Source organism: Lissotriton helveticus, chromosome 7 (genome assembly GCF_964261635.1).
Source record: "Lissotriton helveticus chromosome 7, aLisHel1.1, whole genome shotgun sequence".
In the NCBI taxonomy this organism is placed as follows: Eukaryota; Metazoa; Chordata; class Amphibia; order Caudata; family Salamandridae; genus Lissotriton; species Lissotriton helveticus.
In genome coordinates, this window is record NC_136068.1 from 146109412 (window position 1) to 146134399 (window position 24988).

Genomic DNA, 24988 nt, shown 5'->3' on the forward strand with positions numbered 1-24988 from the left:
TCGTCCAATAGAACCTGCGCAACAGCTTCCTGGACAGCGGATGCTGCTCTGAGGCATGCGCTGTGTGGAGACTCTTTCTTCCCTCAGGAGTGCTCGTCCGCTTCCTCTGAGCGCTGCGCGTCAGTTTCCAGGCGCACCAACAGCATCAGAACCGGCCAGTTCAACAGGCAATTTTCCTCTTCTGTTTTACAGTGATACACACACCAAGTTGTCCTCATACCAAGGTTCCTTCAATGCTGACACTCGGAAGAGTACCTAACCCCCATCTATGCTTCCCCGAGGGTGTGGGCTGGTGAAGAACTTAAAGTACGGTATAACTTTACCTTCCTATAATTATATATTACACTTTCTGTGTTGGGCTTAGCAAGGTGCGTTCACCTTTCACGGTGACACGCACACCACATTCTTTTGGACCAGTGGACATCATATATTTAAAGGCATCCTCCTCTCCCTGTCCAACTGAATTTACTTCAAGTCTCTCCCCCTTATTAACAAGTTTATATTATTCATTTCTGTAGGTGCTATATTGTTGGATTACACTGCTTTTCAAGCTGAGTTTTAGGGAATGTTTCTTTTATATAGAGTGTACTACTGAGAAACTACAACCATGTGCTATATTCATTAATTTCCCTCAGTGTTACAGTTATAATGTTGGATTACACTGTTTCCCTAACTGTGTTTTATTGAATGCTTCATTTATTTGAGTGTACAACTGTGAAACCTCTACCGTGTTCATTTGGTGTCTCTAGGTTGCATAAGGATTACTGAGAACTACCTTGCCTGCAACGTCTTATGTACGCTACATTTCTCCTGTCATAACTAAGAGTTGTGTAGTCACCTTTTTTGCAGAGTACCTCTGTGGTTTCTTACTGAGTGTATTCTTCCACCATGGCTGGACAAGCTATGTAACCAACCTCCCCCGTTCCTTAATGAAATCGGGGAACCAGAAATTCATTGGAAGGAATGGATACATTTATTTGCCTCATACCTCATTGCTATAGGCGGTGAAAAGTATTCAGCAGTTCGCAAACAACACATATTGTTGCATAATCTAGGCATACAAGGCAGGAAGATTTATGACACTTTGCCTGAACCAGATTTTGAAAAGGATGAGGATGTTAAGGATGAGTTTAAAATCACCCTGTTAAAATTAAAGGCACATTTTGGTGACAGAGTTAATGTAGTTTTGGAGCGACATAAGTTTTTTTACCCGCATCCAAGGCAAGCAGAAATCTGTCATTAATTACATAGCTGCACTTAGAGGCCTTACACAACTATGTGACTTTGGTGAACTCACTGATTCACTCATCATGGACCAACTTGTCAGGTGCACAAACAATAGTCGCATCCAAGAAAAGCTCCTGGCAAAAAACCCCACCTTAAAAGAAGCGGTCAGCATAGCAGTCTCGGTAGAACATACTGCTAAATGTATGAAAGAGATGAGAACTCCCAGTGAACTAGTAGCCAATGTTTGCAATAGCTATTATGCGCAGGCGAATCCTAGTGATAACGAAGTGTTCAAGGTCAAACCCGCAGAAGACATGGAAAACCATTCTGCCAGGGAAAAGGGAAAGTTAAAATGCTATAGATGTGGGAGCAGCAATCACTTTGCTAACGATGTGCGTTGTACTGCCCGCAACGTCACATGTGTTAAATGTAAAGAGAAGGGGCACTGGGTAGAGTGTGCAACAACAGTGAAAACCACCAAGTGAAAGTAGTACACAGTAAAGGGGACTTGGCTCCTAAGTATGTGTTCCAAGTAAAAGTTAGAGACAGTACAGTTTCCCCAAGTTCTCAAGGTCTATTCAGTGTTCTCAAGCCTATTGAACATCCTAAATGTACTATCTTTGTGAACGGTAAACCCATAAATGTGTTGGCCGACTCGTGCGCCCCTGTAACCGTGTTCAACATTGATGTCATAAATTACATTTTTGATACCTCCAGTCTCAAAATGCTAGAACCAGACATTTCAGCTGTAGGGTATGCTGATAAAAACATTCCTTTAGTAGGAATGATGAGAGTGAGTATTAAATTTAAAGGAAGAACCACATGGGGCAAAGTGTACTTGGTAAGCAAAGGGTCTAATCTATTGGGTTGGCATCATCAAAGAGAGCTGGGGATGATACTCGACCCTAACAAGAGAGAGCAAGTCCTTGTAGCTGAGGAAGTGGAGGTAACCAGCAAGGATGTCAATGTTTGTTCTAAGTTGGTCACTGAAATAGGTCAAATTGTGAATAGCAATGCCTGTGATGAACCTCCCACGGGAATGTACATCATGCCAGAGAGGATTCATGCTGTATCAAGTACTGATGTTGTTAAGAGAGAGCCTGCAAGTTCCAAATTGCTTAACCTCTCTTGTAATCCCACAGCAGTTCCCCAGACTCCATGGACTAAGTTGGCATTGGAGATAATCTGTCCCACGGTACAAGCAGGAATCACTAAGAGATTTGTGATTGTTCTCATGGACTGCACATCTCACTGGATCAAATACCAATGTGTACCACGGGTTTCGACAAAAGTCCTTCTCGATTTCTTAAGAGACTCATTTGCATGTGAAGGTGTGCCAGCTTGCATAGTCACCAACAAGGATATCCAATTCTCATCTATGGAAATTGAGTAATTCCTTTGTGAGCTAGGCATAAAGCTTGAGGAATCCACTGAGTTCTGACTTGAAGTAAATGACCCCATTCTTATGTCAATGCTCTGGATAAAAAATCTCACTCAGCTAGCTTGTAACGAAAACAATGATGTTGATAAAATGTTAAGAGAATACATTTGGGTATATCACACCTCTCCTGACATGATAACGGGAGTCACTACTTTTCCGTCCATCAGGGGAAGAGATCTGTTTGCTAATCCTATTTCCCCCTGAATTGCCATATATATATATTCCTCGAATATTGACTTCAGAACTACCCAGCCGTCTTTTCACCCTCTGACAGCTAGTGCCCCCGCCTCCTGGGCCGTGGGATTTTTCTTGTATTTATTGGTCATGTTTTTCCCTTACAGCTTCCCCTGCTTCTCCTTTCCCTTCCGTAGGGAGATGTGTTGTAATCTCTCTTTTTGTATCTCTCCTTTTCCCCTGGTATTTTCCTTTGTGTAGTTTCCTTTCTCTTTTTTCCTTCTTGGTATCTTCCCCGCCTTCCCCTGCCCTTTGGAACGTTCCCCTGGAGTTCACTTTGGAATGTTTGATATGTTGTCAGTTGCGGAGAGTGGATGACAGAATAAAGGTGTTTGAACTTACCTTGCCTCAGATACCATCTTTTTAACAACAAAAATGTTAAAAGAAAACTTAACGTTCACCTTCTTTTTCCGTAATACAATCCGGGCTTACCTTCTCTATTCTAGATGGGTAAAGCTACACTGTGAGTAGAGTCTTGTTTTTAGCTCCTCTGATCCCGAAAACAGCCAGCCACATACAAATTGCCCTTGATTAGTGCACATTATCCAGTATTGCAGTATCTTTCATAGATTCACATGCTTGAATCATTCCCCATTGTCGAGATGGGAGTCCCACAGTAAAATAATTAAGCAGTATTTAACAAATATCATAGTCTATAAAGGCACTAGGCCATGTTATTGATAGCCTATCTATGTTCATTTAAAAAAGGACCTAATTTTGAAACACAGCCAATCATCTGTCAGCACTCTCTAGAACACTCCCAGCAGAGGCAGGTTCCCTCAGATTTTCACTGCATGTTGTGTGTAAGGGAGTCTCCCTGAGTGCTACTCAGTTTTCTTGGAGTTTTCTACATTCTTTTTGCCATGTCTGACAAAAGAGGCCTTTTCCGCCCATGTAAGACCTGTGGCAGGAAAAGTGTCCATGTAGATGATCCACACAAGGAGTGTATATATTGACCCCATCCAAAAGATGAGGTGAGGGAGTGCAAGATCTGCCGTATCAAATTCCTCAAAAACTCTCAAGGAAAGAGAGGGTAGGCTGCTTTTGTGGCTCCAGACCACCAAACATCAAACCATTTCATCGGATGAATATAGTGAGAGATTTTCCATGTCTCACAAGAGGACTAGGTTGTGGGACAGTTCCTCTGGAGAAGGTAGGAACACCATACACCTTCTTATGACACAAAGGCTCTAAGAGGGGAAAAAGTTGTGAAGTACTCCTCAGAGCCTACCTTGTCTGTGAGCTCCACGCCTTCCAGAAATGACAAACACTGTCCAAGAGCCTCCTCCTCAGATCCTGTAAAGCAGAAAACTAGCAAGGATAAGTGTTACATTGTCCGATCCGTCGACGAAGGCAACCGTGTCAGTTATACTGGCTCCTATACCATCAACGAGAATTTCATTCTCTAAGAGCCTGTCAACGTTGGATTTTCATCGATGACCATTGACGTACTCCCGTCGACAAAGAAATCATCCACGAAGATGCTGTTGGCAACGATAATGTCGATGAGCGATTTGTTGACGGGTGCCCCGTCGACGACCACCATGTCAGCGGCGCCACGGTCTGTACCATCATCGACAACATCGGCGACAACGACTTCATTGGCGAGGAAATCTGCCCTTCCGGCTGTGACTGTTCCTTCAACTCCACCATCGACGAGGGTTACTCGGGTAACAAAAGTTACCAAGACTTTTTTATGTCCCACCATGGCTGAGTACAGTAAAGTGTTATCGTTGATCCCATCCCATCACTTCTCTTAGACATTCAGGACTCTGATGAAGATGATGGTGTTTTTGGTGTAGCTCCTAGTCCATCAGACCTGCACGTAAAGTGTCAGGAAGATGAGGATGAAGATTACCATGACGAAAGTCATTAAGATCAGCCGAGTTATGTAGCTCCACCTCAGCATTATCGTCAATATGGTTTTCAACTAGAACCGCGTCCCAGAGACATGGCCCACCTAACGCCTTCTCTGATACAAGATCTGCGGGCTATATTGATGGATTACAGACCGCGATTTCTGCAGCAAGGAGCGGAGCATGAGGGACCACTACCTCAGGCGGATCTGCCAGATGCGCCAGTTTTGCCACCTGCAGTCACACCTGCGATTTCTCCTCGCCCCTTACCAACAGGCCCCGTGGCATGGGATACTTCTGTTTCAGATGAAGATAGAGAAGAGGGTGAGTTCCTGGATCCTACGTCTGCACCAGACCCTTGGGAAGACTATATCATACCGATGCACTCCCCTCCTCCTCACTTACCATTAGATTCTCCCCCAGAGGACATTGGGGGATTTCATAATCTGATGGAGAGAGCATCCACCAGGTTTCATTTACCAATGACTGTTAAACAGAATGATTGCTTCCTGTAAGATTTTAAGGAGGACACCAGTTAGTCTGTGTGCTCCTTACCCATTATATATTCTATATGGCAAGAAGGTATCAAAATTATGAGAACACCAGCCACCATACCTCCGGTTCTCCCTCGTATTGAGAAGAAGTACAGGGCTCCGGAAACTACTTCTTCCTGCCTTATAGAACATCCCAGGCCAGATTGGGCTATCTCCCAAGCTGCACAAAGGAGATCAAAGAACCCTCCCACCCCAATCACTGCTCCACCTGATAAGGAGGGATGCAAGAAGGACATTCCTAGGAAGGGCTCTTCCACTGTAACCGCAGTTACTATCAGGGCAGCTAATGCATTAGTCATCATTGGCCGCTATGACTGCCATATGTGGTCAGATATGGAAGCTCTGGTGGATCCTATACCAGAGGATAGAATACAGAAGGTAGGAAAAGTTTGTTAGAAGAAGAACGTGCAGTGTCTGAAACCATCAACTGCGCCCTTGATGTAGCCAAAACTGGCCTTCGACTGTTGGCAGGTACCGCCGTGCTCAGAAGAGAGGGGTGGCTGAAGGCAACTACCTTTAGGCCAAAAATGCAGACGAAAATCTTGGATATGGCTTTCAAAAGGGATTCCCTTTTTAAAAAGCATATTGACAAGGCTTTTTTGACAATCAAGATGGATACAGACACAGCGAATTCATTAGGCACACTGCATTATCGTAAAGTGCAATTCAGAGGGGCTAGAGGACGAGGTTTTACTTCGTATAAAGGAGGTTACCCAGAGAACCCAACAGAACCAGCCTTATCAGCCTCAATACCGGCAGAGTTACAACCCCCCCAGCTTACTGCCAGTCTTAGACGGCTGGGTTCTCTTGCCAATGGGGCCGCAAAAGAAGGCCTTTGGAAGGTCGTGACTCCAACAGGAAACAATGATCTCGTCAGGGTACCAGCTTTCCTTCCCTCCCAACCTGTGAGTGTGAAAATTCCAACCATGTACAGCAGTGGCGCAATATAACAACAGATCAGTGGGTGTTAGACCTCATCACCTTTGGACACACTCTGAAATCAACTTTGCGCCGCGAATACTCATTCCAGAAGAGCCTCCCCCCTGTTCTTCACTTACTGTGCAAGGAAGCTCAGGTCATTCTCTCTAAAGGAGCGTTAGAAGAGGTCCCTTTATCACAAAGAGGAAAAGGTTTCTATTCCAGTTTTTTCTTGACAAAAAAGAAATCGGGGGATTGGAAACCAATACTGGAACTCAGGGGTCTCAACAAGTTCTTCAGGAAACATACGTTCAGAATGGTAACTACGTCGTCACAACAAAGGAGACTACATGACCTTGCTCGACATGAAAGGCGCATATTTTCATATCCCTATCCATCAGAAACATTAGAGATTTCTGAGATTTACGGTAGCTGGTACCCACCACTAATTCAAAGTACTCCCATTTGGCCTCAAGTCAGCGCCACGGATCTTTACCAAGCACCTTGCCCTGGTAGCGCAGCCCTTTGATCTCAAGGTCTCTTGGTATTTCCATACCTGGACGACTGGCTGCTCGAAGCACCAACAACACTGAGAGCCAAGCAAACTACAAACGCCTGCCTTCAGTTGTTTCATTCTCTAAGCCTCATGATAACAAGGAAAAATCTTCCCTTATTCCCAGTCAGGTCATATGGTTTGTGGGAGCAACAGTGGACACCATCCCCTGCAAAGCTTTCTCATCCAAAGAGAGGCAGATACAGTCGCAGCAGCTAGCAAAAATGTTTTTTTTTAAAAAGGTCAGTTTCAGTTCAGACTTTCAAATCACTTCTGGGATTGTGTTCATCAGCAATAGATCTAGTGCCAATGCCCAGGCTCTAAATGAGGCCTCTCCAGGAAGAGCTACTGAGGCAATGGCTTTAGGCCGCGGGATCCTTCGACAATATAATGTAGATTGCAACACGCAAGAAGCCCTGCAATTGTGGTTTCAAAAACCAAATCTCTCAAATGGACTTTCCTTCAATCCATCCCAGATTTCATCTTAACCACAGGCACCTCTATGTATGGCTGGGGAGGCCATCTACAGGAGTTACAAATCCAGGGAAAATGGTCCAGTGTGTAAAAGCTGCAGCACATCAACAACTTAAAGCTCAAGGCCATCTTTCTATCTCTTCAAGCTTTCTTGCCAAGGATAACAGGTTTTACGTCAACAAGCAAGGAGGAACAAGGTCCATCACACTATCAAAGGAAGCACAAGAGCTGTGGGAGTGGACAACACAACATGGAATCTCGCTCGGAGCTGAGCATATCCAAAGGCTGTACAACACACTGGCGGATACATTAAGCTGAATGCAGTCCAGTTGTCATGAATGGGAATCGGAACAGTGCCAGCTCGACAAGGTGTTTCAGATGTGGGGAAAGCCAGCTTTAGACATGTTTGCCACAAGAGAGAACGCCAAATGCCAATCCTATCCCTCCCTCTCTCTATCTCCCTCCCTCTGTCTCTCCCTCCCTCTGTCTCTCTCTCCCTCTGTCTCTCCCTCCCTCTGTCTCTCCCTCCCTCTGTCTCCCTCTCTCTGTCTCCCTCCCTCGCTCTGTCTATCTCCGTCTCTCTGTCTCTGTCTCCCTCCCTCTGTCTCTCCCTCCCTCTGTCTCTCCCTCCCTCTGTCTCTCCCTCCCTCTGTCTCCCTCCTTCAGTATGCACTTCGTATCCTGGGGTCTGCAGGGTGTACACTGCCTCCTGTGCAGTGTACCATTCGATGTGTCTTGGACCTCTGAAGCATGGGTTGTATAGCACGTGCCGCAAACACTGTTCATGGTGCTGTGCCATTACTGTGAGGCAGGCTTGTTATGAATCCCACACTGCGGCATGTGTTTCATTCTCTGGACCTTGGATTCTGAATGTGCCTCTGTGTGTCATGGTCTTTGTGTGTTGTCATCTGTACATCTGGCGGCACAGTATGTGTTGGCTGTCCCTTGTTCTCAGTCTGTGCTGTGTGCAATGCGATTGTGCTGCACATTGTTCACTGAATATGTACTCTGTGCTATACATTGCATGTTGTGTACTCTGCATACCTATGGATTTTCTCTATTTGCCACATAATCGAACATGTTGCATAGTTTAAAGGTTTCAACATAAGTTGAACATTGACAACATCTATATGCCTGGCCTTGGCGAATTGACAAATTTTATTTGCAAACGTATCTAGGGGCCGATTATGATGGCGGACGGACCTGAGTCCGTCCGCCACCATAGAGTAGGGGGGAACGTCCGCATGGGCAGCGGCGTTCCCCCCGTGAAGATTAGGATGTGACCGCCGGGGTGGCGGTCACATCCTCTATCCTTAACATTGCGGCGGGTGCAGCTTCAAGCTGCACCCACCGCAATGTTAAAAATGCATACATTGCATTTGTATGCAGAAAGCGGCAGGCACCGCGCGGTGCCTGCCGATCTCTGCATACAAATGCAGGGGGGTACCATAGGTACCCCCCATGTGCACCCCTCACCACCCCTTCACCTAGGGGGCCCGCAACGGGCCCCCGCAGTGAAGTTCAACATGCTTTTCCACGGCGGAAAATCCGCCGCGGAAAAGCATCTTTTCAAGCACTTCCTAATATGGTGGACGGTGTCAGAGAGACACCGCCACCATATTAGAGCTTTTCCGCCGCGGTTGTAAGCCAACCGCGGCGGAAAAGATGCGGACGGAAACCAGGACCCACCAGCCATCCTAATGTTGCGGTTGGTCTTTGGTGGGTCCGCTGCGGTTTTTCCGCATCCTCTGGGCCGGCGGTGGCTTCCGCCGGCCCGGAGGATGCGGAAAAACCGCAATCATAATAGGCCCCCTAGTGTGTTGCTGAGAAACTCTGCTCTGTGGGGGTTGGGCGATTCCCTTATCCTTCTGTCTCCCTCCCTGCTGTCTTCTGTCACCTCACCCCGAGCGTGTGTCAGCCAGGCTGAGACAGCTTCCAGGCACACACAGCCGCACCCGAGTACTTCACAGGTCTTTAAAAAGACCATTTACATGTTAATGAGGCCTTGTTCTATTTCGCCTCTTCTTAGGCCCCTGCAGCTCCACTGTGACTATTGCTGGAATCGCCCTGGAATCGCCGGACCCCCTTAGAGCAGAGTTTCTCGGCAACTGGCGGTGCTGACACTCAAAACCCCCCAAAAAACACAGGTACAATGCAGCAAGGTCCGCGGGCCGCCAAGGAAGGCTTGCCGGGCCGCCACCGGCCCACGGGCCGTACTATGAGTACCCCTGGCTTAGAAGATGAACTGCCACCCCGCCCCTCAATGAATCTGCAGCTCCATCCTTCCGTTCAGTTTTCTCTCACAAGAAGGAGTTTTAGGACAACCTGTTCCCAGTCTCCAGTTCACAGCAGTAGAGAAGGTACTGAACACCAACACGAACTGTTATTGGTTGAAGGCAACTGCTCTCATGTCCTCTCCTTTCTTCATCAGGTGAGGGCCAACAGTGATCACTGGCACAGCCGGGACAGGAATTATCTCCCCGAACAATGCCTGCACACAGTATAACCGTCATCCTTAAAGACTGGACTGCATGGCCAGGGTTGTCACAACAAGATTAAAAGAACCATGTGCAGGGATACAATAGTCCGCTCAACAACCCATCAGATACAGTATCACGGGCGAGGCAGCATCCAACATTTTTCATAAAATAACATTTGTCATGAGCCTTACAACAGAATTGTACAGGGCTTAATGGTCTCTTATAGTCCAGACGATTATCTTCCCTCACCAGGATACTGGTCAAACCACACTATGGGCCCAATTCACAGAACTAACTTATGAAAAAATCCTAAACCTACTACTCATGGTATTCACAGAATGCACTTACGACTGTCCTAACTTTACGTCTGCACTTGGGCCGGAATTTCTGCACCCGGAGTGCAAGCTCCGCACCCAGAGTGCAAGCTCCAAACCCTGAGTGTAAACTCCATACTCGGAGCGAAATTAACACCATCGGGCCGGAATCTCCGCTTCCGGGCCGGAATACCCACAATCTGTTGTTAATTGACTATATCTGATGCATTGTGGGTATTCCGGACTGGAAGCGGAGATTCCGGCCCAATGGTGTTAATGGTCTCTTATGATTGCCTGGTGCCCGCTATGGCCAGTCCGCCCTGGAGTTTACACTCCGGGTGTGGAAATTCCGGCCCGAGTGCGGACGTAAACTTAGGACAGTCGTAAGTGCATTCTGTGAATACCAGGAGTAGTAAGTTTAGGATTTTGTCGTAAGTTAGTTATCCCGAAATATATAATGGAAAAGCCTATAATGAGAACTAGGAGATAAACTGAGTACCATTTCCTTCTCCATTATTGTCTTCTATTGATCCATATGCATGTTGCCAGCCTCTTTAAAGAATTTCACAACAATGCATTGAGAAACCTAACCTTTCCTATAGGGTAGTGTCTATGCAGCTTTTCACTTATCAAGTAATTTTGTGTACAATTGACAGTATTCTTTTGGACTGTAATTAAAATAACATCTGGTGATTTCCAACCGGTTTAAAAATATAGAAAAGAACATGCAAGTCTTTGTAAAATATACAATGCTGGCGATGTTCCTCCGAAGAAGTGATTAATTATTCTCACTTCTAGCTTGGAAGAATTTCGGATTTGCATTTACTTTCATCTGGTTCACGTTCCTTTTGTCTAGCTTATCATGTTGGAGGTGCATGTGCAAACTATCTAACAACTATACTTGTTTTCACAGCTTGAGCAATACATTGATGACGCTTCAAGAAAAAATAATTTTCAGCCATTGGAAGACATTCTGCAAGCTGAATTCTGTTGTAACGTTACTCAGAAATGCAGCAAGCAGTTTTTTATCAAGTTAGATAAGCTTATTAGTAGGGTAAGACAATTTACTATTTTCTCTATATTTGAAAGTAACTGAACATATTCGATATTTTTGGGGATATTTTTTGGTTCCCTATGTTTCTGTAAAGATGCACAGCAACAACTCTATATTGTGGAATTTTGAAATTCATGAACAGTGAAATATTACTTCCCCTGTTCCAGAGTCAGTTAGCTAATTCTGTTTCCTCTGATAAAGAATAACTGAACACTCTGTTGCATGTTTACGCTTATGTCCGATGATTTTTGGCTTTGCTTAACACACCCACACAGATGTACATATACATTTGTCAAGACAGTACCCCTTCAGGCTTCGAGTGCCACATAAGTTATGCACACAGAAAAGCAAGGAACTCTGGGTAGTTCCCAAGTTTAGGGGAGAGCAGCTCCTTTATATGGAGCACCTTGTAACACCCAGACACTTTGAAACTGCTCACCTCAAATGTCTGTTTCTCTAGGAGATTATTTAAGGCTCTGGTTAGCACAGTGCCATCCACTTCTAGCTAGAGTGACAAAGCTTCTTGCCGTTTATACAGCAAAGCCATCTATGTTGAGCTGAAAAATGGAAAAAAGCCTTTTACCACTACAGGCACAGTACCACAGCTTTGGATTGGTAAAATACCATCCAAGTGAAGAGCAGAGCTTCCTTTAGTCACTACTACATTGACACCATTCATATTCCATCACTCAATACCCTAATATCGCAACCACTCTCCCACCAGGGGGTTATATTAAATGCCCAAACAGTACACCAAAAGTACGTCAACAGTAGAAGATGTGCAACATTTTTATTAAAAAGATATTTTTTAAAACAAGAGTTCTTTATGATGACATGAAACGTTTTAAAAACACAAGAAAATACAAGAAAGACATTTCACATACAATATAGAATCACACCAATAACAGAAAGCAGCAAAATGATTATAACTACCAATTAAACAAACAATGAGGGAAGGAAAAGACAGTACACTTTGTCATGAGCCTCTCTCTGATTGGCTGTGTCCCCACATCTTCAAGATGGAGGGGAGGGATTTGTGCTTCACCTCGCTCCCCCCCCTGAGCGGTGGGGTTGGTAAAGGTGGGTACACCTCTCTCCCTGACTTGGTTTTCCCAATGATTCTCCAGCCCAAAGTGGGGGGTTGGAACCGGTGGGAGCCAGTTGGTGAGGACAGCAAAAGGCAGGGTCAGCTAACAGAAGTGGCAGGCCTTTGAAGCTTTCCCTTCGTGGCCCCAGCCCATCCTGGGGGAGGATGGGAGGATGGGCTTTGTCTCTGGACCCAGAGAGCAGAGGCGCTCTATCCAGGGGTCCAGAACCCTGGCTGGTGGTGGCAAACTGCGGGTAGCCTTTCAGGAACCAGACCAGAACTGGTCGTTTTTCAGGGTTCATCTACAAGATGCCCTCCAAGTGGTTTTTACATTAAATCCCACATTGGCATCAGTGTGGGTTTAATTTGCTGAGAAGTTTGATACCAAACTTCCCAGTTTGCAGTAAAGTCATTATGGAGCTGTGGCGTTCGTAATGACCAACTCCCATACCATATACTCTTTATAGCTTCAATGCACTTACAGTGGACTTAGACACTGTAGGGTTACAGTGCTCATGCAACTGTACCAGCACCTGTGGTCTAGAGCACCCTGCTAGAGTGGTCACTTACCTAGGCCAAGGGCAGTTGGTTGCAGCCATGAACACACGGATGTGTGCCATGTCGACTGACCACTTTTCTCTGCACCAAAACAAGCAGCCTGCAGTAGCAGTGTGTGGGTGTAAAAGCGCAGGGCTCGTAAGGGTGGCACAATAGGTGCTGCAGCCCTTAGAGGCCTTTCCTGGTCACAGTGCCCTTGGTACCAATGGTACCTTTTACAGGGGACTTACCTGACACCAGGGATGTGTCAATTGTGGGTATAACGGTACAGTTGTGGAAAAGAACACAGGCCCCGGGAACCTGATTGGTCGTGACCCAGTGCACATCAAATCAAAGGTGAAGAAAAAAGTGGGGGGTAGCCGTGTAAAAAGGGGAACATTCCTAAAAGAGTGTCCAGCAGGTTGTTTCTCTCCAGGTGCTCAATGAGCTGTCGGTTGATGGCTTTTTAAAGGACTTTGGCCGGAACAGGGAGCAGAGAGATGGGGTGGTAGTTCTTGAGTTCGCTGGGGTTGTCAGAGGGTTTCCTGAGGAGGGGTCTGACCTCAGTGTGTTTCCATTGATCTGGAAAGGTGGGAGTTGTGATGGATGCGTTGATGAAGGTTAGTTCACTGCTGATTTCTGTTGTTAAAGAAGTGGTGGAGGAAGGGGTCCATGGGAGCTCCAGAGTGGATGGTGTTCATGATTGCCATTGTGCTCTGTGTAGTGAGCTGCTCCCAAGCGTTGAGCGGAGGCCTGTAGGTGGGTGGGGTCGGTCGGTCAGTGTGAGGAGACTGTAGAGGTTGGTGGATTGGGGTTTGAAGTTACTGTAGACTGTGGATATCTTGTTGTGGAAGTTGTCTGCCAGCATGTTGTAGAGTTCCTGGGATGAGGGGGGGGGGAGGTAGTGTTCCCTGTGGTTGATGGGCAGGAAAACTCTCTGTTGAAGAGTTCTCCAGTATTGAATCTTTCATAGATTTGCATGCTTGTATCTTCCCCGTCGTCATGGTGGGAGTCTCACGGTGAAAGAATGACCATAGCAGTAAAAGAAAAACTGCAAAGAAAAAACCCATAGGGAACAACATTGTTTGGTAACCTAACATCATCATTATGTGGTCCAAAACCCAGCCAATCAGCTGCCAGCCCTGACATCACACTCCCCAGCAGAGCCACCATACCTCAGATTTCCAACCGCCTTCGTGTGAGGAGTCACCCTGAGCGAACTTTTGACCTTTCTAGTCTTTTCATCTGGATTGAAGGTACTGTTTTCCAGCTTGTATCTAAAATGGCTGAAAGCTCAAAAAATAGGCTTTTCAGGCCCAGCAGATCTTGTGGGAAGGCCAGACTATATTTTGAAGACCCCCACAAAGATTGTTTGTACTGTCTACACCAAAAACATGTGCCTAAGGACTGCAAGCACTTTTTCAGCTACAACTTTAAGGGACAGAGAGGCACGTTTACTGTTGTGGCTTCAGAAAAAGAAGGCCACCTCAGAATCTGACTCAGAAGATATTTCCAAAACTCAATCTTCTAAAAAGCGGAAGTCAACTACTGAGGAGAAAGCGGAGTCTAAAAAGCAAAAAAACTAAATACAAGGAGGCATCTCCCTCTTCTCTTCCTCATACACCGCTATAAAAGTCTTCAGAGTCAAGGGTAGTGTCTTCAGCCCCGTTGACGGAGACTGGGGTGTCTCCGGCACTTGTTCCTGTGAAAACGTCGACGACTACTTCGTCAATGATAACAATCTCGACGACGACAGCTGCGTCGACGTCAGTGACAAAAACAACGCCATCGAAAAAAGGTTCGTCGACGACTCCGTAGACGGGAAGATGCCGTCGACGACTACCTCGTCAACGACACCATCGACGATGACCTCGTCGACGATAATTCGAATTTCTTCGTCATCGACTTCATCTACGGGAGCACCGACGACGGGAGCTCAGTCGACGACGACCTTTAAGTCACCAATGTCAAAATTTTTAATCTGTATCAGGACTGTTCCACCGTCGACGGGCTCGTTGACGGACAAGAAATCTACAGAATTTACTACTTGGACAAAAATTTCTCCTCTTCCTCCATCAAATCTGCTGGATTTACAAGAATCGGAGGATGAAGAGTCGTTGGGAGTAGCCTATAGTCCCTCACAGCTACAAACCAAGAGCCAGGACACAGATGAAGAAGAGTCCCAGGAGGTCAAGGGGATTTTTCTCTTAAAGACTGCCCAGTATCTGATTCCAAAAGATATGAATCGTTCCAACGGTCATACGAGTATGAAGAGGAAGAGGAAACACAGCCTATTGTGTGAAGAAGGAGTCCATTTCGATGCCTGTTTCTCTAGTGACTGATTTACGACACATGATCAGCGACTATTATCGTTGTTTTCCTGACGGTAACGCTCCTGCCTCGAATACTTTAGGCGGTTCTACTCAAGCTTTGGTGGTTCAACCTCTGCCTACGGTGCAAAAGTTGCGATCTCCCCCAATAATCACAATTAGGGATGATTTCGCAGAGAGTGCTGGAGAAGACCAGCCAGAAGAAGGGGAACTTTTTCAGGAGAATCCAGTAGGTATCGAATGGATCAATATATCTTGCCTACAACACCGTCTCCATCGCCAGCAAATTGTCCACCACAGGACATTGGAGAATTCCACGACATTATGGAAAAAGCCTCCAAGAGGTTTGAGCTTCCACTACCATTGCAGGAAACAGAGTGTTTCCTATACGACTTCAAAGAAGAATCAGATCAATTCCAAATTCCAAATCATATCTGGGACGAGGGCTTGAAGATAATGAAAAATCCAGCCTCGGTTGCGACCTTGGTGCCCAGAATAGAGAAGAAACATCGGGCCCCAGAGTCTTCATCCTGCATGCCTAATTGGACATTCGCGTTCAGAATCAGTAGTGATGCAAGCGGCTCAGAGACAATCCAAAAATCCAGTCTCGACTTCTGCAGCTCCTCCCGACAAGGAAGGAAGACGGATGGATGGTGCGGGGAAGCGTTTTGCTGTGATGGCAGCGGCTTCCATTAGAGCTTCAAACGCTCTAGCTCTGATCACTCGTTTCAATAGACAAATGTCTTCGGACATTGCACCGTTGTTCGCTCATCTCCCAGATGACAAAAAGGAAGAAGCGGCCTCCATTTTACAAGATGGAGCTAGGGTGGCCTCTGAATCCATCGATATTGCTATGGATATTTTGTCGGTGGCGTTCAGACAAATGGCGGGAGCAGTGGCACTCCGGAGGCAAGGCTGGCTAAAGGCCACTTCATTCAGACCGGAAGTCCATGCAAAAATTGTAGATATGCCTTTTGACGGAGAGAATCTCTTCGGAAAGCATATAGACGATGCTCTCCAGGGAATCAAATCTGAGACAGACACAGCGCGAGCGCTGGGCTCTTTGCAATAAGGTAGAGTCCAGTCCTTTCGGAGGAGAGGCTCCAGAGGCCAATACTTTCAGAGGTCTTCGTACCAGTCCAATAGGTACAAACCTTACAGTCAACAGGGGTATCACCAGTTTTTGAGCAACCAGCAGTTTCGTTCTTCAAACATTCCCCACCATTAGCAATCCAGAGGGAAGAATACTGCGAGAGGAAAATCGCAACAATCCAATCGGAGAGAGTGACTTTACCAAAGCGCCCGCCACCTGGTCAGACCTCAAAAACGATCATTACCTTTCTCTCTTTTATCAACAATGGCTGTCGATACATCAGACAGATGGGTACTGGACGTGATACATCAAGGCCATACCTTAGAATTTATTCAGAAGCCCCCAAATCAACCACTTGTTCACAGGAAGCAACCGCATATTTCAGCCTTCAAGGCAGAAATATTATCTCTTATGGTGAAAGGGGCAAGAGTGGAAGTTCCGCTTCAACAGCGAGGGAAAGGGTTTTACTCGCATTTCTTTCTGATAAAGAAAAAGCAGACGTCCAAATGGAGGCAGGTAATGGACCTGAGAGGTTTGAACCAATTCATCAAGAAGATACCCTTTCGTATGCTATCTCTTCAGGAAATCCTCCTAATGCTACGCAAAGGAGATTACATGGCATCCCTAGACCTCTTAGATGCTTATTTTCATATTCCGATTCACATAAAACACAGGCAGTTTCTGCGTTTCATGGTGGCAGGGCGCCACTACCAATTCAAAGTCTTACCCTTTGGTCTAAAATCGGCGCCAAGGGTCTTCACAAAGTGCATGGCGCCAGTAGCAGCGCACCTGAGACTACAAGGCCCCCAGATTTATCCATACCTGGACGACTGGCTCATAAAAGGTGCATCATACCAGGACGCCCTGCACTCTTTACAATGCTGCATGGATCTCTACCATTGTCTGGGACTACGGAGCAACTTAGAAAAATCGTCTCTCATTCCGTCACAATCCCTTCAATTTCTAGGAGCCATTTTTCACACAAAGGAAGCAAAGGCTTAGCCTTCAGAGGAGCGTACTCGGAAAATCTTGAACCTGGCGTCACAATTGCAAACAAGAGGATGCACTTCAGTGAGAATCTTCCAAGTCCTTACTGGGGATGATGTCTTCCTGTATCCCCATTTTTTTTTTTTTTTTTGAAAAAGACCTTTATTGTTGGAAATATACAGTACACAGCGTTCTGCTGACAACCCATCCGGGCCAGCCGCACATCTTCAAATTAGCAGTACTTGCATGGAAAGAAAGAAATAACACAGCCATATGGCCGACAACCCGAAGGCCCGGCGGCGTTGAAATGTGTGATTCTGTAATTCGTAATCCTGCGTGCATTCAGAAAGAAAAGGATATCGTGCGAGAGATAACGACTGTAAGTCTGCAAGTCTTCATTTTCTTTTTTTTTAATGCTTACAATCGAACTTGAAGAAGAACTCAGTGTATTGGGAGTGCACATCAGTGACGGTACGTTAGCCATGGCTCGCCAAAATACTTGCGAGGCACATAAAGGGTAGTAAGATATCTCGCTCCCTAGAAGGGCACGAGATTGCATGAAGGAGAGACGTTGTTGCTCAGTGCCGCAAGTGTGGCAGCAATTGGAGGGTAGATAGCACGGTCAGCTTGTTGGCGTTGCCAGGCACCCATTGTCGAAGCTGAGTAGTCAAGCTTTAGCCCTGACAGGTGGCCTCCCAGACCCCAAGGCGTGGTGTGTATGATAGGCAGCATGGAAGATTATGGTCTAGGGCAGGGTTACTCATAGTACGGCCCGCGGGCCAGGGGCGGCCCGGCAAGCCTTCGCTGGCGGCCTGCGGACCCCCGAGACATCATACCTGTGTTTTACGTTTGTTTTTGTTAAGTGTCTGCAGCAGCGCGAGAGACTCTGCTGCTCTGTGGGGGCTGCCGGCCGGGCGATCCTAGCAATGGCCAGAGTAAAGCTGCAGGGGCCTAAGAAGAGGTGAAATACAAAGGCCTCATTAACATGCAAATGGTCTTTTAATGACCTGTGAAGTGCTCGGGTGCGGCTGTGAGTGTGTGTGTGCCCCGGCTGGTACACAGGCAGGGTGAGGTGACAGAGGGTGACAGAGGGAGTGGGTGGGAAAGGGAGGGGGAGGGGGACGGAGAGGGAGTGAGAGGGAGGGGGAGAGATTGAGAGGGAGTGAGTGAGAGGGAGTGAGTGAGTGAGAGGGAGTGAGTGAGTGGGAGGGAGGGAGAGGGAGGGAGTGAGTGGGTGAGTGGGAGGGAGTGAGTGGGTGAGTGGGAGGGAGTGAGTGAGAGGGATGGAGTGAGTGAGAGGGATGGAGTGAGAGGGAGTGAGAGAGAGTGAGAGGGAGTGAGAGTGAGAGGGATGGAGTGAGTGAGTGAGAGGGAGTGAGTGAGTGAGAGGGAGGGAGTGAGTGAGTAATAGGGAGGGAGTGAGTGAGTGAGAGGGAGGGAGTGAGTGAGAGGGAGTGAGTGAGTGAGGAGTGAGTGAGTGAGGAGTGAGTGAGTGGGAGGGAGCGAGTGGGAGGGAGTGAGTGAGTGAGAGGGATGAAGTGAGTGGGAGGGAGTGAGTGAGTGAGAGGGATGGAGTGAGTGGGAGGGAGTGAGTGGGAGGGATGGAGTGAGTGGGAGGGAGTGAGTGAGGGAGTGAGTGAGTGGGAGGGAGTGAGTGAGTGAGAGGGATGGAGTGAGTGGGAGGGAGTGAGTGAGTGAGAGGGATGGAGTGAGTGGGAGTGAGTGAGTGGGAGGGATGGAGTGAGTGGGAGGGAGTGAGTGAGAGGGAGTGAGTGAGTGAGAGGGAGTGAGTGAGAGGGAGTGAGTGAGAGGGAGTGAGTGAGAAGGAGTGAGTGAGAGGGAGTGAGTGAGAGGAGGTGAGGGAGAGGGAGTGAGTGAGAAGGAGTGAGTGAGAAGGAGTGAGTGAGAAGGAGTGAGTGAGAAGGAGTGAGTGAGAGGGAGTGAGTGAGAGGGAGTGAGGGAGAGGAGGGAGTGAGTGAGTGAGAGTGAGTGAGTGAGAGTGAGTGAGTGAGAGGGAGTGAGTGAGTGAGAGGAGGTGAGTGAGTGAGAGGAGGTGAGGGAGAGGGAGTGAGTGAGTGAGAAGGAGTGAGTGAGAGGGAGTGAGTGAGTGAGAGGGAGTGAGTGAGAGTGAGGGAGTGAGTGAGAGTGAGTGAGAGTGAGTGAGTGAGAGGGAGTGAGTGAGAGGGAGTGAGTGAGAGGGAGACTGATGGGGAGTGAGATGGAGGGAAAGGGAGGGAGACTGATGGGGAGTGAGATGGAGGGAAAGGGAGGGAGACTGATGGGGAGTGAGATGGAGAGAAATGGAGGGAGAGGGAGGGAAAGCGAGGGAGGCGGAGAGGGAGTGAAAGGGAGGGAGACTGAGAAGGAGTGAGAGGGAGGGAGAGGGAGGGAAAGGGAGGGAGACTGATGGGGAATGACATGAAGGGAAAGGGAGGGAGACTGATGGGGAGTGAGATGGAGGGAAAGGGAGGGAGACTGAGGGAGAGGGAGTGAGGGAGAGGGAGTGAGGGAGAGGGAGTGAGGGAGAGGGAGTGAGGGAGTGAGTGAGAGGGAGGGAGGGAGTGAGAGGGAGGGAGTGAGTGAGAGGGAGTGAGTGAGTGAGAGGGAGTGAGTGAGAGGGAGTGAGTGAGAGGGAGTGAGTGAGAGGGAGTGAGTGAGAGGGAGGGAGTGAGAGGGAGTGAGTAAGGGAGTGAGGGAGTGAGAGGGAGTGAGGGAGTGAGAGGGAGTGAGGGAGTGAGAGGGAGTGAGTGAGTGAGAGGGAGGGAGTAAGTGAGTGAGTGAGAGGGAGTGTGTGTGAGAGTAAGTGAGTAAGAGGGAGTGAGTGAGTGGGAGTGAGTGGGAGAGGGAGTGAGCGGGAGAGGGAGGGAGTGAGTGGGAGGGAGTGAGTGAGATGGAGAGGGAGTGAGACGGAGAGGGAGTGAGACAGAGAGGGAGTGAGACGAGACAGAGAGGGAGGGAAAGGGAGGGATATGGAGGGAGACGGAGAGGGAGGGAAAGGGAAGGAGAGGGAGTGAAAGGGAGGGAGACGGAGAGGGAGTGAGAGGGAGTGAGAGGGAGTGAGGGAGGGAGAGGGAGTGAGAGGGAGGGAAAGGGAGGGAAAGGGAGGGAGACTGATGGGGAGTGAGATGGAGGGAAAGGGAGGGAGACTGATGGGGAGTGAGATGGAGAGAAATGGAGGGAGAGGGAGGGAAAGCGAGGGAGGCGGAGAGGGAGTGAAAGGGAGGGAGACTGAGAAGGAGTGAGAGGGAGGGAGAGGGAGGGAAAGGGAGGGAGACTGATGGGGAATGACATGAAGGGAAAGGGAGGGAGACTGATGGGGAGTGAGATGGAGGGAAAGGGAGAGAGACTGATGGGGAGTGAGATGGAGGGAAATGTAGGGAGAGGGAGGGAAAGGGAGGGAGAGGGAGTGAAAGGGAGGGAGACGGAGAAGGAGTGAGTGGAGGGAGAGGGAGGGAAAGGGAGGGAGACGGAGATGGAGTGACAGGGAGACGGAGAGGGAGTGAGAGGGAGGGAGAGGGAGGGAGAGGTATGGAGACTGATAGGGAGTGAGAGGGAGGGAGAGGGAGGGAAAGGAAGGGAAATGGAGGGAGAGGGAAGGAAAGGGAGTGAAAGGGAGTGAGACGGAGAGTGAGTGAGAGGGAGGGAAAGGGAGGGAGACGGAGAGGGAGGGAGAGAGGGAGGGAGAGAGAGAGGGAGGGAGAGAGAGGGAGGGAGAGAGAGAAGGAGGGAGAGAGAGAGGGAGGGAGAGAGAGGGAGTGAGAGAGAGTGAGAGAGAGGAAGACAGGAGAGAGGGAGGGAGGGAGGGAGAGAGGGAGAGAGAGCTAGAGAGAGGGAGAGAGAGCTAGAGAGAGGGAGGGAGACCGAGAGAGAAAGAGAGAGAGAGAGATGTGTGTATGCTGGGACGGCTCAGTGGACGAAGGTGTCCGCTGCAGGGACCTGTGATCAAACTCATGGTCAGTTTTATGTTGTTGCTCTAGCCCCGCCCCCTCCCCCACTGACCCCGCCCCCCCACCTATGCGGCCCTCGGACACAAACCAAACTGTAAATTTGGCCCCCGAGAGAAAGTTTGTGAGCACCCATGGTCTAGGGGTTTGGGGGTCTAAAAGGTCAAAAAACAGTTGTAACGGCAACTAGGGAAGCATGTGTGGAAGGAAGAGGGGGAGTGTGTTAGAGGTAGCCATGTGGTGGGGGGGGGAGGTATCTTCTATATGTAGATAGCAAGTCAGCGGGGTGAGCAGAAGGGGGGGGGCTTCGTCTGCGCATAAGATCTGTGAGGGCAGTCACTTCCGGGTACTATTGTTCCGCCGGTGGGCGGCAGGAGGACCCCTGTCTGTGGTAGCGTGCGTGGGGGCACTGGTGTGGGAAAGACTGCGTAATCAGCAATACAAGACAGTCCCGCGCATAGTGTGCAGTGATCGTGTCCTAGGATCCCTAGGGGAGTTTTAAGTAGTGTAGCAGTAGTTATGTCTCAGTTTCTCAGCAGGACCCGGGAGGAAGGGGATAGGCACACAGAGAAGGCTCCCTAGAAGTGAGCACAACTCGTGTTGTTCAACGCTGCGCGGGGATGGCGGGGTTGTCCATAGTCCATCATGTGATCCCTTGCTCTGTACATTTCTGCTGGAAGGACTGGAGGATAGTGTCCCAGTGTTGTGCAATTGGGAATTTTCTGAGGCCAGCTGTTTCCTCGCGCCGCAGAGCTGTGCTCTCCGCCCGGGCCCAGTTTGCCAGTGAAAGGCTCCAGTGCCGGATGTGTGGAGGCGCATCGGCTTTCCACCGCCTGGTGAGTAGTCGTTTTGCCGTGATGAGTCCAAGGTCCCAGTACCGGGCCTGAACTCTATTAAGGCGCGTGCGCTTGTACAACCCCAGCAAGCAGGCCTCCCACGTTTTCGGTACTCGTTCGTCTGTACAATGCGTCAGCATCATGGTCACCCCGTCCCAATATTGTTGAAGGGTAGGACAGTGCCAGAGCATGTGCAAAAGGTCCGCTCCAGTTTGGGAGCAGCGATTGCAGGCCGTGTCCCCGACTGAGAAGTACCTGTTAATCTTGTCCGGAGTGAGGTAGGCGCGGTGTAGTATGTATAGTTGTATAATTTTAAAGCGGGGGTTACGGGGGACATTAATCGGACCCGCTAAAATCATTGCCCATTCCTTATCTGTCCAGTCCCGTCCTCTGTCAGTTGCCCATTTTTCCCTCAATTGCGCTGTGGCAGGGTGCGTATGGGGAAGGAGAGCTTGTGCTAGCCAGTGAATTATGTGTGTGCCATTACTCATGACGTGTAGGTATTGTAGGAAGTTATGGGTGGGTAATTCATCAGTGACGTCTCCCCAGGCCGTGGTCAGCGTGCGTGTGAGGGTCGCGTGTAATAGGAACTGCCCAGCCGGTAAAGATGTGTCGTCAGCGAGGGTGGCGAAGGGGAGGAGAGCGCCGTCGGAATAAAGGTCCCCCAGCGTTTCCACTCCTGCCGTGGTCCAGCTATCAAGCTGTGCGGCTGTGAGTGCCCCTGTCGCAGTCGGGGTGCCCAGTAAGGGGAGCACCGGAGCATATGGCGTTGTCGCCCGCGTTAGGCGCAGGCAGCGGAGGAAGCATCTGCGCTATTGCGAGATGCAGCTGCGACGGACGCGGTGTCTTGGTCACAGGGTGGAATAGTACCTGGACCTGTAACTGAGTCCAGACTGCAACATCCTTGGCCGTGTCTCCCAAGTCCCTCCCGCCCAGCCATCCCGACACCCACTGCATTTGCGCTGCCAGATAGTACAGCTCTAGATGGGGGACAGCTAGGCCTCCCGCTTCGGTTGGCATGTATAGTTTCGCCAGTGCGATGCGTGGGCGGCCCTTGTTCCAGAGGAGGTCCCGCAATAATGCCTCAAGGTCCCGAAATACCCGGTTAGGGACGTACGTGGGAATATTAGCAAAATAGTATAGAAGGCGCGGCAGTACGATCATTTTCATCAGGGCTACACGACTGGGAACATTCAGCGGTAGCGTTTTCCAGAAACCAATCTGCGAGCGGATGGATGCGATCGCCCGTAGCAGATTCCCGTCTAGGATATCCGCGGGTTCCCGGTAGATATGTATCCCCAGGTACCGGAACGTCGTGGGATACCACTGCAGGGTCACACCGCCAATGGTTATCACATTTTCTGGGGTGCTTGGATCAAAGGAGTAAGCTCCTGATTTAGCCCAGTTGACTCTCAAGCCCGACAACGCCTCAAAAGTGCCAAAGATGTCAGTAAGGGTCTCTGGGACATCACTGAGGTCTTTCACATAAAGGAGAAGGTCGTCGGCATACAGCGACACCACATGTAGGCCGTCTGCCATCGGTATTCCCCATCCTTCCCCATGTAATCTAAGAATTTCGTCTAGGGGTTCCACCGCTAATGAGAAAAGCAGGGGCGACAGGGGCAGCCCTGCCTGGTGCCTCTCCGCACAGGGATCGGGTCAGAAAGGAGAGCACCAGTGCGGACTCTAACAGTGGGTTCTCGGTACAATAGGCCTACCATGGTCAGGAAATCGTCGCCTATTCCGAATTTATCCATGACCGCTCGGAGGTAGGGCCATTCCACGGAATCAAACGCCTTTTCCAAATCTAGCACCAGACATCCAGCGCGCGGCCATTGTCGTGGAGCGTATTCCTGAAGTCGGAAGAGCCGACGAATATTGTGGGAGGTATGTCGTGTCGGTACAAACCCGTTCTGGTCCCGATGTACCAGCGTAGGCACGAAAGGGGCCAGTCTGCGAGCTAGCGAGGAGGCGAGTATTTTAAAGTCCGTGTTTAGGAGAGTCAGAGGGCGATAGGATCCCATCAGCTCACCGTCCTTGCCAGGTTTAAGTAGGGACACCAGGGTGGCCTCGTTAAGAGTCGGGGGCAGATGAAAATCGTCCGTCGCTGCCGTGTACATCTTCGCCAGCTGGGGAATAAGGATATCCGAAGCAGCCTTGTAAAATTCGGCCGGTAAGCCATCTGGCCCCGGAGACTTGCCATTCGAAAGGTGGAATATGGCGTCTCGAAGTTCCTCTGGGCCTAAGGACGCTCCTAGGTCATCCCGCTGCGCAGCAGTCAACGCGGGCAGAGGTATTGGCAGGAGATATTCAGTTATGTCAGACATCGAGGCGCGCAGTCGGGAACGATACAGTCCCGAGTAGTCGCTGGTGAACGCCTCATGTATTTGACGTTGGGTGTAGAGTAAGCCACCTCCCTCCGCCTGTACTGCCGAGATGGGAGACGAGCGGGCCTCCTGTGCGATCAGCCAGGTCAACAATTTACCAGGTCTGTCACCCTGACGATGCATGCGGGCAGAATGTGCCGCAAAGTTAATGGTGCGCAAACGTTCCAGGTGACGATCATGGTCCGTTCTGGCCTCTGTCAGTCTGGCGTCTGCATCCCCCCCTGTTGCAGTCTCAAGGGCTAGCAATTCCGTCTCAATACGCGTTCGGTTTCCAGTTGTCTCTTGATGTGTCCCTGTGTACCCAAGCAGATTCCCCGGGTCACTACTTTGAAGGCGTCCCACTCAATCTGGGGGGAGGACGCTGTGTTAGCATTAAGTTCAAAGTATTGGGCTGTTTGTGCGAGTAGGGATTCACGAAAGGACGAATCTAGCAAGAGGTCTGGTTGCAGGCGCCATGTGGGGACAGGTGGGTGCGGGTTCTCTCAAGCTATCGCTAGCGTATGTGGGTTGTGGTCCGAGTGTGTTCGGCCCAGATACTGGGTATCCGTGACTAGTGGGAGAAGTTCAGTAGAGATCATGTACCTGTCTAACCTGACATGTAGCGCGTGGGCCCCAGACCAGTAGGAGTACGTCCGTGTAGTGGGGTTGCGAGCCCTCCAAACGTCACTGAGGTCCCATTGCG

The 24988-nt window shown here is 49.2% G+C and overlaps 1 protein-coding gene across 3 annotated transcripts in view; it reads left to right on the plus strand.

Annotated features, from left to right (window-relative positions):
- SYCP2 (synaptonemal complex protein 2) overlaps positions 1-24988 on the plus strand; it is a 2783385-nt gene that overhangs the window by 92873 nt on the left and 2665524 nt on the right. For all 3 annotated transcript variants that reach the window (XM_078651823.1, XM_078651822.1, XM_078651824.1), the window contains exon 3: positions 10965-11105. In XM_078651823.1, coding sequence (XP_078507949.1) covers positions 10965-11105 — 141 coding nt within the window. The remainder of the gene's footprint in view (positions 1-10964; positions 11106-24988) is intronic.